Source organism: Manihot esculenta, chromosome 1 (genome assembly GCF_001659605.2).
Source record: "Manihot esculenta cultivar AM560-2 chromosome 1, M.esculenta_v8, whole genome shotgun sequence".
Classification (NCBI taxonomy): Eukaryota; Viridiplantae; Streptophyta; class Magnoliopsida; order Malpighiales; family Euphorbiaceae; genus Manihot; species Manihot esculenta.
This window is the reverse complement of record NC_035161.2, coordinates 6,642,146-6,658,498: the sequence shown is the minus strand read 5'-3', so window position 1 is coordinate 6,658,498 and position 16,353 is coordinate 6,642,146. Positions and strand designations below refer to the sequence as shown.

The 16,353-nt window shown below is 25.9% G+C and overlaps 1 protein-coding gene across 2 annotated transcripts; it reads right to left on the bottom strand.

Annotated features, from left to right (window-relative positions):
• Positions 1-1,285: 1,285 nt before the first annotated feature.
• Positions 1,286-2,999, bottom strand: LOC110625577 (expansin-A1). 2 transcript variants are annotated; one of them, XR_002489591.2, is made up of 5 exons: positions 2,842-2,999; positions 2,624-2,754; positions 2,203-2,515; positions 1,476-2,063; positions 1,286-1,433 (listed from the first exon to the last, which is right to left on the bottom strand). XR_002489591.2 is itself a non-coding variant. In XM_021771215.2 (4 exons), coding segments are annotated over exons 1-4 (753 nt in total). In that variant the 5' UTR covers positions 2,844-2,999; the 3' UTR covers positions 1,286-1,756. The 2 variants fall into 2 exon arrangements, 1 of the variants encoding a protein (XP_021626907.1); XM_021771215.2 differs by having other exon boundaries at positions 1,286-2,063.
• Positions 3,000-16,353: the final 13,354 nt, after the last annotated feature.

Below are 16,353 nucleotides of genomic sequence, written 5' to 3'. Positions count from 1 at the left end.
TATTGGGATAAGATTTCAGATGAGATTTTCTCAACTAAGAAAATAATATAAAACCGGTAAACAACAAAAAGAAAATATATTTAAAGAAGTTAAATAGTATAAATATTGAAAATTATAAAAATTAAATGGTAAATATAAATTTAAAAAAATTATTTTTTATTAAAAATTAAAAGTTAAATTTTATAAAATATAAAAATATTTTAATTAAGTGATTTTGAGATGAATTTTAATAATTTTTTAAAATTTAAGAATTTGTTCATAATTTACCTTTATAAATATATATGTAGAGATATTTTTAAAAAAAATAAATATATATATATATATATATAAATATTGATGTTAGGAAACGGTGACGAATCTTGAAGAAAATCTGCAGAGAAAGAGACCCTGGAAACTAAGGGACAAGCATTAGGACATTGACATGAAATGTTTTTGCCTTTTTATTTAATTTTATCTTAATGTAGGCCCCATGCTTCCACTCCCAACCAAATTACAATGCTGACAAATTATTTTTTTTTATTTTTTATTTTTAAATATTTTCACATTATGTTTAAATTAAATCTCTTTTTAAAAATTGAGCAATCTTGTTTAATAAACTCAAAATAAATCACATTTATCTTATTTTTTAAACTTAATTCTTGCTTAAATTTGTATTATATAAATTCGTGCAAATAGCATCACATCACAAAATTTTAATTTTATATATGAAAAATAAGATTCAAACACTGTTAATCTCGACTTTTCATTAAAATTTACCCACTCAATCACAAAGCGAAATATGATGAAAAATTATAGTTAGAAAATATAATACAGATTGTCATTACATCTTTAATTATAAAATTTCTTATTTATTGGTCGATAATTAAATTTACAGGAGATTTAATAACTAACTCAAATAAATTAATAAAATATAAATTCTTATAAAATTATTATTGAATTCTAAATAATTTATATACATTATATTACGATTCGATTTAAATAATGTTTTTTTTAATGTCAAAATTGTAAATATTAAAATACAACACATGCTTATGGATTTCAAGCCATAAGGTTTTTTTTTTTAAGTTATGATACGGAAGAAATCTTTTACTTTATGATAATTTTCTAGAATTTTGAGACAATTTTAAAAATTTCTAAGATTTTAATTTGAGTTGATTACTATAAACAAGATAAAAATTTTGATTGTTACGAGAATTATTTCAAACATATGCATAACTTGCCTAGTAATTTTTTTTAATTAATATTTTTTTTAATAAAAACTTTCATTTAGAAAAATCAACACCAATTTTCTATATAATATTTTTTTTTTTCACTTTCATTACCAGCAGAAATTGGAAATTTTACACTTTAGAAATAGCAACTCAGGGCATGATTCAACCCAAAGTTGATTACAAATTACAATAATCTTACATTAATGCCCAAAAAATAAAACTTCTAATAGTGAAAAAAATAAAAATAAAAATAAAAATAAAAATGCTAGTGGCGGGTGGTAAGAGTCCACCTCAGCCATCTCCTGCCTTTTTACAGCAGAATTAAAAATAAGAAGACCCCAACACTAAGAAAGGTCCCTCCAAGTTTAGGACACCACCCCTCCAAAAGTCACCTCAAAATGAGTTAAGGGCAACTTAAAATAGAGCCCTAATACCCATTTTGACCCAAGACAGTATTATAAAATTATATAATTATATTTTATACCCTAAAGTTACACTAATTACTTTTGAGACCCCCAAGTATATTATAATTGAAATTAAAGCCCCTAGCGAAATTGGGCACCGGAGAAGGTCTGGCCAAATGACCAGTTAGGAGGAGCAACATTGTAGGACACAACACTACGGCCGTCGCTGGTGGTGACCTTAAATGAGAGGCTTTGTCCGTTGAGAAGAGTGTTGCTCTGCCAGTTTTGGCCCCAGTTTCTTGACATTGGTTGCCAACCAGTTCTGGACCCTTTGATTGCTACAGCATGCACATCACCAGCACCTCCAACGTTGGTGATTAAAACTAGGTTGAAGTATGAGTGACCATTGATTGTGAATCTTATCCCTCCTCTCCTCCTACAGGATACCCTACAAAAACCCACCCACCAAAATTAAATTCATTCTCCGCGCAATTAACATAAAAAATAAAATAAATAAAAACTTTTTTTAAAATATATATTAAAATATTTATAAAATTCCAGCTCAAAAGATAGAAGAAAACAGATACCTTCTGTAGGCCACAGGAACAATTCCAGCTCTATATTGAGCAATGTGCTGGAAGACAGGCTGAGATAGATCAAAGTGCTGCTGAGGAGGATTGCACCACCCTCCTGCATTGTTGGGCAGAGCATTGTTTGGTGGGCAGAAATTGGTGGCTGTGACCACAATTGAACCAGGTAGGCACCACTTGGGATCATTCACACACCTAATCTCATAGCAAGACCCACAACTCAACCCATTGTTAAACAGAGCAGTGCTCAATGCTGCAGTGTTTGTCCCATACCCTTGGCTGTAAAGGTTCCCATAGCCACAAGCACCACCTGCAATTTTTCATTATTTTAACAAAAACAACAAAATTGGTCAAATGGGTATGTCTAAAAAGTTGTAAATTTTGGTAAAAATATCATCTTGGATTATAATGTGCATACCCATTGTGCCAGAAGCATCACCACCGCCGTAAAAGGTTGCATGAGCATTAGTCCAGCCGCCGCCATAGCCATTGACAAAAGAGACCATTGCCAGCAAACCCACAAAGAAAACTCCAGCAAGAGCCATTTTCCTGCACAAGTGAAGTATTCCATTAGCATTTTTCTTCTTTAAGTGTTGAAAATTCAAGAGAAAATAAGGGTTAGAAGATTATTATTACATGAAAGTTGATCCTTGGAGAGGAAAAGCAACCAAAAGATAGAAAATGTGAAGCAGCTGAGTGAAGAAAGCTAGGTAGGGGTGAGGGGGAATTTATAGAAGGAAACTTGGGACTATTTAGCCACGGAAAATTCCCTCTAGGAATATTACACTAAAGCCTTCACGTATTATAAATTAAATATAGAAAAAAATACGTAAAATTTAAAAAAATCACTTTATTTTTTATTATATTATAAATTTAAATTAATTAAATCAGTGTATTTCGAATATAGAAAGAGAGCAAAAAGCATGTGAGATGTGTAAGGTGGTTTTGTGGCTTAAAGCCGTGTGGTTTTGTAGCTTTCACAGTGGGAAATTCCCTAAATCCAAGTGGGCTATGGTGGTTTTTTCCATTTGATGTTTAGTAAACTTCCATAGCCACATGCAAGCAAGGAAGCAAGCATTGCCCATTTGCCGCAAATACCCTTTTTCCCTTTTTGCTTTTTTTTTTTAAGAAAAAAATAAATAAATTGCATATTTAATATTTTTAAAAATTTATAATTTAATCATTTAATATTTTCATTATACTTATATTTTTAAAAATTTATTAAAATTTTTTTTTTCACCAATAAAATAATCTTTTTATTTATTTTTACCGTTATAAATATAGTAAAATATGAAATTTTCTCTTTTTTTCCTCTCCTTTTTCTTCTTCATTAATTCTTTCTCCTCTTGTTTTTTTGTCTTCTTTTTTAATTTTTCTTGGATTTTTTTTAAGAGAAAGTGAAACGACTATATTGTTGATAAAAAAAATTATAAAAATATTTTAATAGATTTGAGAAAAAATAAAGATATTTTAATAAATTTTTAAAAATATAAAAACTAACTTATTAATAATAGTAATATTAAAAAATTAAATAAAAAATTTTATTTGAGAGTAAAAATGAATTTTAAATTTTTTTTTATTTTTTATTTATTTTTAATAAAAATTGTGTCAGAAAATTATTTTATTGATGGAGAGAAAAATTAAAAATATTTTAATAAAATTTTAAAAATATAAGAACTTATAAATATAAATATTTTTTTTATTTTTTAATAAAAAATTCAATTATTTTATTTATCTTTATTCATTAAATTAAATCAGTATAAGCAAATCACTGGCCGTTTATTTGGACTCGAAGAGTGTGGTTGAATTTATTTAATACCGAATCTTGTACAGGTAAACAAATTAAATGAAAATTTTTTACTAACCAATATCTTTTCTTTAATCATCTAAAATTATAAATAACAAATTAAAAAAAAAAAGCATTTATTCCCGTCGTCTATTAAACTCTAGAGTTTGAAAAACTAAGGCTTTTTCCCTTGGGGTGGTGGGTCCATGTGTGAGATGGACGGTGCATAGCGTAACAACTAGAGAAATAGGTAGACTTAGAAGAGCTGACTGCTGACACAGACTAAGACTGAGATGACTTATCTCTCACTCGTTAACACATGGCTGGTCGTCTCTTCAACTTCTTCATCAATGTTCTCTTGTCGTTAAAAAAAAATATTATTATTATTATTATTTAATTGACATAAGATCTGCCACGACACCCCATTGATTAGTTGGATTAACGAGAATAGAGCCCCGATATTTTAGGAATACAGAGTATCAAATCATCTTAATTATTTATAAAGATTTTATTAATTTTTTAATTATATTTATTTTAAATATATTAAATTTTATTAAATATTTTAAAATATTTCTAAAAATAAAATAAAATAAGTTTATAATAATCAATTTATATAATAATTTCACATTAAACTTTAGTATACCTAAAGAAAAAAAATATTCATAATCATAAACAGTGTTTTTTATATATTTTTTAAATTTATATATAATGTCATTACTCTTGTGTATAGAGTGACGTGAATTAAGAAAGAGTATTGGTTGACTGAATAGGATCTCCAGAATTGAAATAATTTTGTACTTACATTGGGATTTGCTTGTTTTATATGTATTTTCCTCTTGTTGTTAGGTTAAAAAGAATTATGATCTACTTTTTTATCTGGTCATGTAACGATAAATATCTTAAAATAAATAAATAGGTGATAATTTAAGATTCGCTGAATTCACCAAAACGAAACACTTGAATCAAAGTTTAATCTCACGAGAAAATCAATGGGTCGAAATTGGTAGTTATAGAATTAATAAAATGGAATGCATCGATTTAGGTAGATTAATGGAGGTATAAAGTTATCAGAAGATTCAATTTGTCTAATTAGAGTTGATTCTAGAATTTATATTATTACATTTTTATCGCCATATCCTATCAGATCAAATAAATATATTATTTGGTAAATTTATCAGACGATTTATTAATTATGAGCAGTCGGCTATTAATGCAAAATCGTTTTTCTCATACTACGTATTTTTGTATGCATCACATTAACCTGACTCATAACACGTGCATTTATGATATCGGTAAGCGCCAATAGAATTGACCACTTTCATTGAAAGTTTGTATATATTCTCTGATCGTCTTTGGTTGTGTTTAGTCTATTCAACTTATATCCAGATAGGTTCTCTTTGGTTGTTAAAATTCAGTCAAACCATAAATACATACATTGATTATTAAATGCACAACATTCATTCACGTATTAAATAACAACGCATTATAAATAAAGCTAAAAAATCTCTTACAAAAATATAATTATATAATTATATAATACACTCGCTGTATTCTTTTATTTGTGTGCTATTTAGAAGTATTAAAATCGGATGACCGTTTAGAAAATTTAATAATTTTGATCGTAGCATCATATTAAGATGTACAACGTCAACTGTTCTGATTTAGCATATGTTAAAATTAAAATATAATCTTACCTAAGTTAAATATTGAATGAATTAACTGTTTACCTTAAAAAGTTTACTAAATATATAATTGTTTAATTTGGAAATACAACTAGAGAAATAGGTAGACTTAGAAGAGCTGACTGCTGACTCAGACTAAGACCGAGATGACTTCATCTCTCACCCGTTAACACATGGCTGGTCGTCTCTTCAACTTCTTCATCAATGTTCTCTTGTCGTTAAAAAAAAAAAGCGAAAATTATTTCTTAGTTCCTCAGGTTTTGGTACTTCTTAGTTCCTCAGGTTTTGGATGGAAGGGAAAATTAAAAAAAAGGGAATGACTGAGAATTTGGATAGAAGAGAAAGTGAGGAACTTAAGTGTTGAGTCGCCAAAATAGAGGGACAAAAGTGTTAATTATGTTAAATTTGAGGGACTAAAAAGTAATTTTCCCAAAAAAATATTATTATTATTATTTAATTGACATAAGATCTGCCACGACACCCCATTAATTAGTTGGATTAACGAGATTAGAGCCCCGAGATTTTAGGAATACAGAGTATCAAATCATCTTAATTATTTAATTTTTTAATTACATTTATTTTAAATATATTAAATTTATTAAATATTAAAAAAATATTTTAAAATATTTTAAAAAAATAAAATAAATTTATATGATAATTTCACATTAAACATTAGTATACCTAAATAAAAAAAATAATCATAATCATAAATATTATTTTTATATATTTTTAAATTTATATATAATATTATTACTCTTGTGTATAGGGTGACGGTTAATTAAGAAAGAGTATTGGTTGACTCAATAGAATATTTTAAAATAGATAGATAAGTGATGATTTGAAATTCGGTGAATTCGCCGAGACGAGATATTGAATTAAAATTCTATTTTACGAGAAAATTAATGAGTCGAAATTGATAGTTATAGAGTTAATAAAATTGAATTTATCAATTCAGGTATATTAGGGTCATTGATATAATGAAAATATGAAGTTATCAGGTAGTTTAATTTATCAAATTAGAGTTGATTTTGGAGTATATATCTTAATTATTCTGATAATTTTATTGCCACGTTCTATCAAATCAAATAAAGATATCATTTGATTTATTAGACGGTTTATTAATGGTGAGCAGTTAATTATTAATACAAAACTGATTATTTCATATTCCGTCCTTTCATCTACACTACATTAGCCTGACCTACAGCACGTGCATTTATGATATCGGTAAGCTCCAATGGAACCAACCATTTTCACTTAAGATTTGTATTTATTCCGTAAAGATTTATATTTATTCTCTGATCATATTAAACTGTATTCAGCCTATATAACTTTTATCAAACTATAGATATTATAGAAAATCTTATATTTTATATGGTATTAATATATAAACTCAAATTTAAAATTTTATCCTTTTTTACTTATCCAACGGTGAAAAAAAAACCAATATAAAGCTTGAACATAATTAATCTCGAAGGTTTTTGAACTTGATAATTACATTTTCTTTAAAAAATTAAAAGCTTGTTGCATGCGGAAAAGTATTATATGTATTTTGCGTATACTTGACCAATTAAAAAAAATGAAGGATTATTTATGATAAATTCTATCTAAAATCATAGTAAAACTTACTAAAATTTTAATATTTTATTCTTCCATCTACGCAGAAAACTGCTCTCCCACTTTGTTTCCTTCAATCTCATAACTTTCTCTGTTACCCTGCAATCTTAAATATTTCATATATTTCAAATCTAAAACCATTACTCACCCCCTTTACTAAACTTGTTGAATACAGTTCACATCCTCATCTTTCAAATTCAATATCCTCAATTCCCACTTATCTTGAAACTATACTCTTATTGCTTATTGATGATCGTCGGACTTCTGGTATTCAGGCTGAGGTCGGGTCCAAAAGAAAGAAAACAGGTCCAAAATTTAGTAAAACCTATCAAGCAGGTTAACCCATCAGCGCGCCACTCAATCTGTGATTGAAGCAGATCAGACTTACTCAAGACCTGGACCCTTCAGAAGAGCGGAGAGTAGGAGAACAGACCAAATTACGCCCCGGCCATACCAGCATGCACGCCAGAGAAAATTTAAATGGCTACCTGACGAGCATGGGCTAGCAGATACGTCCGTACATATGGAACTCCATACGTATGGAACTGCGTGATAGAGACATGTGACATTATAGCAGAGTGACGATTATACGTCATTAGAATACAAAGAAAAATATGAATAAAGGGAGAATATGTGATCTTTTGGACTAAATTTAGACACACTCCTATAAACTCTATTTTTATCTGAATTTCATAATATTATTGTGAATAAAAAAATTAAGTGTTTATAAATTTATTTTCATAAATTAAATCAAACACTTTATAAATATTAAATGATTAATTCTTATAATAAAATGTGATTTTTTTTATGAAATATATATTTATATTGTGGCATACTATATTATGTCAATTTTACAAGAATTATTAAATTTCTTTTTATAAAAAATATTATTAATAGAAAATATAATATATCAATTTATATTTTAAAGAAAATGAAAGGGAAATGAATAGAATTTTCAAGTGGGAATTTATAGGATGAGGATAGAATGGTCACATAAGAAAATGAAGTTTAACCGCCAATAACTAACTTGAAGTTTGAATGTAACCATCCAAACCCCACTTGCCTTCTTACAACCAAAATCCTAGTCAGGTTTTTGTCTGAGACAAAAAAAAGAAAACATCTGGACCGTCCATCCTGTGAAGGATTATCTTTATTCCTCATCAGTATCCAATGTGGATTCTATGCTAGATTTTTCCTTTTGTGTCCAATCACCATCTTCCCTTTCACTGTTGATCTCAATCTTCTCCAAATCTTTGCAAAACGTGAGCGATAATTAAACCACGAAAATCACCCATTTCTTTTTAATTCAAATTTATTTATAATTTTTATTTTTATTTTAGAATGAATTTGTATGTATTTCGATTTAATTTAAAATTAAATAAATTAAAAATTAAAATTTTAATATTTATAAAAATTAAATCAAATTAATTTTAATCAGAAATTAAATAAAATCAAATCGAATTATTCTGATTTCGTTCAATTCAATTTAAGTTGATTGGATTAAATTTTTAATAAATTTTTTATTGTTTATACTTTAATTTTTTTAATATTTTAAAATTTAATTAAAATATTTTAATATTAATATTTTATAATTTTTTATATTATTAAAAATAATATATTATTATTATAGAATAAAAATAATTAAAATTTTTAAAATTAAAAATTAAATTAAATCGAATCAAATAAAAATTTAAATTAAAATTAAATTAAATCGAATCAAATAAAAATTTAAATTAAAATTTTAAATTAATTCAATAAAATTAATTTTTTCGATTAGAACTCTTATCTCATATCCTAAATTAGAAATAATAATATTAAATTTTTAAAACTTAATAATATTAAATAATTTATCGAAGACTAATATATAATTTTTACTAAATTAATAAAATTACATTATTACGTACCACTAACTTTTTAAATTTTAATTATGGAAAGTATAGAATTATTTATTTTGAGTATTTCAATTTATTTATTTTGAATTTAATTATTTTTATGAAAATACAATTTTCTTAAATTTTTTTACCTAAATAGATTTTAAATTTATAGTAAAATAATAATTTTTTAATAATAAAATATTATTTCTTTAAAGACTTGTGGCGATTTGTCTACGTTATCTTGTAAAAATCTAACGGCGATTTGTCTATTTTCCAAATCTCTTCTTATCAATAATTTTTCAGGTTGCTAATTAAATTACACCTGTAAAGTTGATGAATACTACTCAAAGATTACGTAAGCATGGATGTCAAAAATATATATATATATATATATAAATTAAACCCACTTTTTATTTTTAAATTATATTTTTTCTGCAATTATAAAATGAAATGTAATATTATATAGCTCTAGAATTTTAAAATTTTATTAGTTATTTTTTTGAATTTAAAAATATATTTAAATGTATTTAAAATATTATAAAATTTATTAATTAATCATTTCGTTAATTTTAATTATTAAATACTTTAAAAAAATTAAAATGTTATTCGTTAAAATATTAATTAATTAATTATTTCATTAATTTTAGTTATTAAATACTTAAAAAAAATTAAAATGTTATTCGTTAAAAAATTAATTAATTTAATTTTTATAAAATTAATAAATTAATTAATTATTTTTTAAAATTAAATAATAAAATATTTAATATATAAAGTTAATAAATAATTGATTACGCATGAAATTTAGTCTGATGAAAGTGCATTCTTGTAGTCTTTTGAGGTTTAAGCTTCTATTCTCCAATCCCTATTGAAAAAAAAAAATTTTGATTAGTAAATTTTTTAATATTTAAATATATTTTAATGAGTTATTTTAAATTGATAAATAAATTAATATGTTTTATTAAATTTATGAGATTAAATAGTTATTTTTTAATTTTTTAATTATTTTATATTATATATATATATATATATATTTGGTGTTATGCATGATTTTGAGTCAAATGTCAATTCGAATGGGTTGTAATCCACGATTTGATAAATGATTCCAAAGACAAATACTATATTAAGGATAAATCTTAGACTATGACTTGATTTTAAGCATTCGTGGCAAAATCATGTCAATATAAAAAATAAAAAATCCCACCTCAATGGAATATGAAGAGATTAAACGTTATAAAACTATTAAAATAATTTAGAATTATTATTTTAAATTTAATAAAAAAAGTGTAAATAAAATGTTAATAATTACAATTTTGAGAAATTATTAGGAATTAGTAGTATTCGATTTAAATCAAAAAAATTAATTAAAATGAATTAATTTAAAATTTTGATTTAGTTTTTTATTTATTTCGATTCGATTTAATTTTTAATTTTAAAATTTTAAAATATTCGGTTATTTTAGTTTGATTAGAAAAAAATAAAAAAAACGAATGAAATCGATAATAATATATTATTTTCAATAATTTAGAGAGATTAGATCATATTAATGGTAAAATCTTTTAATTAAATTTTAAAATATTAAAAATAAAGTGTAAAAAATAAAAAATTTATTAAAAATTTAAATCGCTTAAATTGAATTTAATCGAATCGAATCAAACTGGTTTAGTTCAATTTAATTTTTAACTAAAATCAGTTAGATTCGATTTTTATAAGTACTAAAATTTTAATTTTCGATTTATTCAGTTCTTTTCGATTTTAAACTAAACCGATTAAATACTCGCCTCTATAAACTATATAGTATTTCAATTTTAAAACTAATGAAAAGATGGATAAAAATACTTAAAATGTGTGACAAAAGTAAAATTAAAGAGTTAAATAGTCTAATTTTTAAAATATAGGATTAAATTATTATTATTAATAAATTTTAGGGATTAAATTATAATTTTTTATAAAGGGCAAAAAAATTTTTTTTTTTTTGAGAAGAAAGCTAAGTGCTTGTTGATGGTGTGGTTAATGATATAATATGAAGACTTTTGAAGGGTGAAATGTCAAATCAAGAAATCTTTGATAAAATGTCTGCTTCTTCTTTCTGTGTCGTCTCCCCATGTGCTAATGTTCTTTAAAGTTACTATTTATTTTTATAATTCAATAATATATTTTATTTTATTTTATTTTATATATAAAAAATACCCAATTCCAATTTATTCTCAAATTAATTTATTTCAAAATAATAATAATAATAATAAAAGGAATCAAAGAAAATCACAAGTGGGATTTTATTTTTATCTTTGGATGCTGTCTTATTCCTTATTCAAATTTTGATGTAGATGTTCCCAATCCATCTTCAAGGAGCGCGCGTGGAACTCAATCTTTATTGAAATTAAGCAATTTACTATTATTCTCTTTTTTAAGAAAAGTGAATTATTATAAAATATATAGATGTTTTAATTGAATAATTTTAAAATAAAAATAAATTAATAAATTTTTAAAAATTTTAAAACTCGATAATAATTTTCGATTTTGAAGAACTCTTTGCTGACTTTGCATCCTCAATAGCAAATAGGTTTCAAAACTGTTTCCCAAAATTTGGGAGAGCGCGTAGAAGGGGAAGAATTGGAAGACCATAATTAAAGGAGAGGCTGTCTAGAAAAGAGAGAGAATTGAATCTTTAAGATTGGATTTACGTGTATGTCTATTAACTACCTTAAGTAGCTAAGTTGAGTGTGAAATATTTGAAAAAATTTATTAAATTTTAAAATTTTTAATTATTTTAGTTTGATTTAATTTTAATAAAAAATTAAAAAAATCAAATTAAATCAAATTGATTGGGAAGAATAATATATTATTTTTAATAATATTAAAAAATTAAATTATATTAAAATTAAAATATTTTAATTAAATTTTAAAATATTAAAAATAAAGTATAAAAAATAAAAAATATTAAAATTAAAATCGATCAAATTGAATTGAATCGAATCAAATCAGATCGGTTTGGTCCGATTTAATTTCTAATCAAAATCGAATCGATTTAATTTTTATAAATACTAAAACTTTCCGTTCTCGATTTATTTAATTTAATTTGATTTTAAATCAAACCGATTGAATACTCACTCCTAATTACATCCACCTAAATTAACTACCTCAAAACACCTTTTGATATGTAATTTTTTATTTATATTTTATTTTAATTATCTTAAAATTAGTATTAATTTTTCTTTTTTATATCATAATAAAGCATTCTCCTTTTATTTAGTGGCCATGAGAAGAGATGAGATTTTGCCCTTTTAACATCTTTAGGAGTTTGGTTATTATTTAGGTGATATTGCTTTATGGAGACTTCAAAAGGGTATGATTATTAATTAGGGTAAAGAATTTTTTTAATTCTATTTTCCACTTCTAGGGTTAAAGAATAAAGTTATTTAGGGTAGAAGAAGATTAGTGGAATGATTGTCCTATTATAAAACCTTTTCATGATTTAATCTAATAATTCCCTTTTTGATTTTAGGGTTTTGGTCACATGAAATTTTGCCGACACTCTAATAATAACAGTTTATTACATGCTTTTTCATGGATATTCTCTTTAGGGATGATAATATTGGGTTTCTTACAGGTTATTATTTATTTATTTTACATTATAATAATAATAATAATTAATGACCGCCAAGCTTTAACACTCTTGAACAAAGTCGGTCCAAAAAAATAGTGCCGACTCACGGCCCATGAAATATTCTTTGGACAACTGATCCAGTCTCTTCCGCTCTGACTCAGATATGTGGGTAGGCCCGTGAGCCTAAATTCAGTAGAAAAAAGTCCAGTCCGGTGATGTGACATGATAAAGAACAGTAAATTCAGTCACTTCGCAGTCTTTCCTACACCCACTGAAAGAATTAAATGACCGTCTGGCGTGGAAAAGGACTGTAACGCATCCGTACGTACGGATCTAAACATCAAGGACATGTGGCACTGTAGCAGAGAAGCCGTTAGGCATCACTAGTAAATAAATAGAAAAGAATAAAATTTATTATCGGTTAAACTTACGATTGTACTGTAAACCTTATTTTTTAAATTTTATAGTTTCAATAATATAAATTAATTATTATACCCAATTTAATTTTACAGTTTGATTGTGTTTGGGGATTGGCTGTTGTCTTCCTTCTCCCATGTTGGAATTGATGGGTTTTGTTAGTGTAGGCGTCTATTATTGTGGGCTTTTTCTTTATAGACCATTTGTTTTGTTATTTGTTGTAAGTTTTAAGATTAGCTTGTCGAGTCTTGTCAAAATGTAATATCAGTCTGTATTGATAAAAAAGGAATATTGGGTTTTAAATTTATTAAATTTTCAATTTGGGAATATATAGATTTTTTTTTTTTTTTTTTAAAAAAGAGCATTAAATGGTGTGGGGGAAGGGCAAGTTGTCCACAAGCTTGAGAGCAGAAGAGGAAGGGTTGAGGCAGCTGATGTTACTGTACATTGCAGTTGCTTGGCCCATCCTGTGATATGCCAATCACATTCTTCAAGTTGCTATTTACATTGGTCCCCCACTGGCAGGATCAGGCTCTTGCATTTCATTCAAATTCAAATATTTTCAGTTTTTTAATAAAAAATAATTATAATTATAATTTTTTATTATTCAAAAACTTTTTAAATTAATATTTATTAAATTCTTCACCATATTAATTAATCAATTTCTTATTTTTAAAAATTAAATGGGTTACTCTTTGTTATTTAAAAAATACTTAAATATTTTTATTTTAAATTAACTTTTAAAATTAGATCTGACCTAAATTTAATATAACAGTCGAGAATTGAAAATCTCACACTCACACACAAAAAAACAGAGGCAATTTGGGTTGATGTAGTTAGGTAAGTTTCCATTGATTATTATTGGCAAGTTGTTTAGCAAATTAGCTTAGCCTTTTCCCTTTTTCTATGGGGTCCTTCTACTTCCTATATTCCTAAATTTGGTCTAACAATGGACCCCTCCCTTCACATGGACCTAGTTTACCACTATACTTTAGTACATTTGTAGGGCACTCCCTACCTTGTTTTTCCCAAAAATTATAAAATATATATAACAAATTAATTACGATAATTAATTCCCAAAAAAAAAAAAAACTGTTACTAAGAAGATTCTGTCTATGTTGAACTATAATGTCCACATATTTCAATAGATATTTTGAATGTGTACTAACACTCACACTTCTATATAGAGATGATCATGTGTGCAAGAGCTTCCCATATATAAACAAAGTAAGATATCACTATTCATATTTCTTCTCATGTATTTCATTTAATTTTTCTTCAGTATTGAGTTTAGATCATTTAATATCTAAAATTCATTCGATTAATCTGAATTTGAATCGATCAAATTCGCTAAATATTGTAAAACATTCACTCTTTTATAAATATTAATAGAAATATTATTTAATAAATAAAAGATTTAGTGGTTACAATTAAATGAGTAATTGCTAAATCCAAAATGGTGCAATTTAAATGCTTAGATTAATAGTGTGGATTCCCTAATGATACCCATTTTGATAGGGTTAGTGATAAAAGATGAACAAAAGTTCTCTCCTTCCCTTCCCCTCTACTTCTCAATACTTTACATTAGGTTTAGGATTTAGGGATTTTAGTTTCTTTCTTGCAATTTCAAAATCTTGCCCACTTGTTTCACATACTCGAATGGCTTCAAATGCAATAAAGGGCTCATGTTAACAAAATCCTTCAACATCACTTTCTTTAAGAAAGAAGATATAGACTTGTAGTGATTGTACGTAAATGTAGTTTCATTTTTTTTATTACATTAAATTTAAATATGAATTCGAATTATAATTTGATAAAAAAATTCATATTCCAATATGAATAGATAAGAAACTGAACCGACCGATTGGGTGACTAATCTCATCAAAACTTTTATCTCGTATTTTACTTATGAATGGAATTATATAAATATTATATTTAATTTTTTTATATATTATGGTTGAATGATTATACATGCCTTAATTTATGTGGCCTATCATTACAATTATAGTTGTGTAGAGGAAGATGGCAAACTGAAAGAAAATGACAATGGATTAGACATGGGTAGTGGTAGGGAAACAAATGTCATGATCCAATTGGGCCCAATTGGTTATGATTTTGCAAGGATGAGCAAAACATTGGGCGTACCATGAGGATCCAAGTTGTGTCATGTTTTGCCTACAATGTGAAATTGTATGGGTTTGGCATAAACAAGTCACATGATTCTCTCTCTCTCTTTTTTTTTTTAATGAAGATGGTCATGGTCCCCTACAAAAATTAATGTAATTTTGAGAAATCCAATTTCTGAAATTTGAATTTCTATGAAGATTGGATTATGAAATTAGTTAGGGTTTATTTTCAAGTAATTGATAGAAACTTGCTTTCACATGCATTACCTTTTTGTTTTATGTGCTCAAGGACTCCATCCAATTATGATATTCAACTGTCAATGAATGGTCCCATTTTGAGTTTGAAAGTGACTTATTAATCCCAATTTTTTTATTAAAAAAAATTAGTTTTTTTGGGATTTTATTCATTAGAGAGCATTGCCCAACATTTATTAAGCTGGGATAAAATTCAAACTCAAGTTTTTTAGTTCCCCTTTGACGCATTGTGATGCAAACTCTTCTAGGAAAAGACAAAGGTTACAAATTTTCAAAAGAGTAATTTTGCACAACATTTATTTGGTTGTCTAAAATAAAAATCTTGAATTCCCTCATTGTCACTTCTGACATGAAGCTTCCTTAGTCAATACCCTCAGAATGGCATTACATTGAAGAAAATCACTAAATCTCAAAGAGGACAATATCATATTTTCTTAGATGTTTGGGTTTCTTTACCACTTTTCCCTGCATTTGGGTAGAAATCCCTTTTTGTTTTTTAAACACAAGTTAAGAGGATAGAGAGATTAGAATTAAATCCAGACCGAGCTAAACCCATGACCTGTGGTACACGTCAATTGAAAAGTTACAAAAGTGCTGGCACTCCAGTTGAAGGTACCCAATTTTTGGTCTTTAAGGAACCCATGAGGCAAGGCCTGGCAACTTTTTGACGAGAATTAGAGCCAACAATTAGACATACCCGAAGATTATGTCCAGTCCAAAGACGGTTCTTTAATAATTCAATTGAACTATGCCTAATCTGCCAATTCCGATTCGATTTAATTTTTTTAGA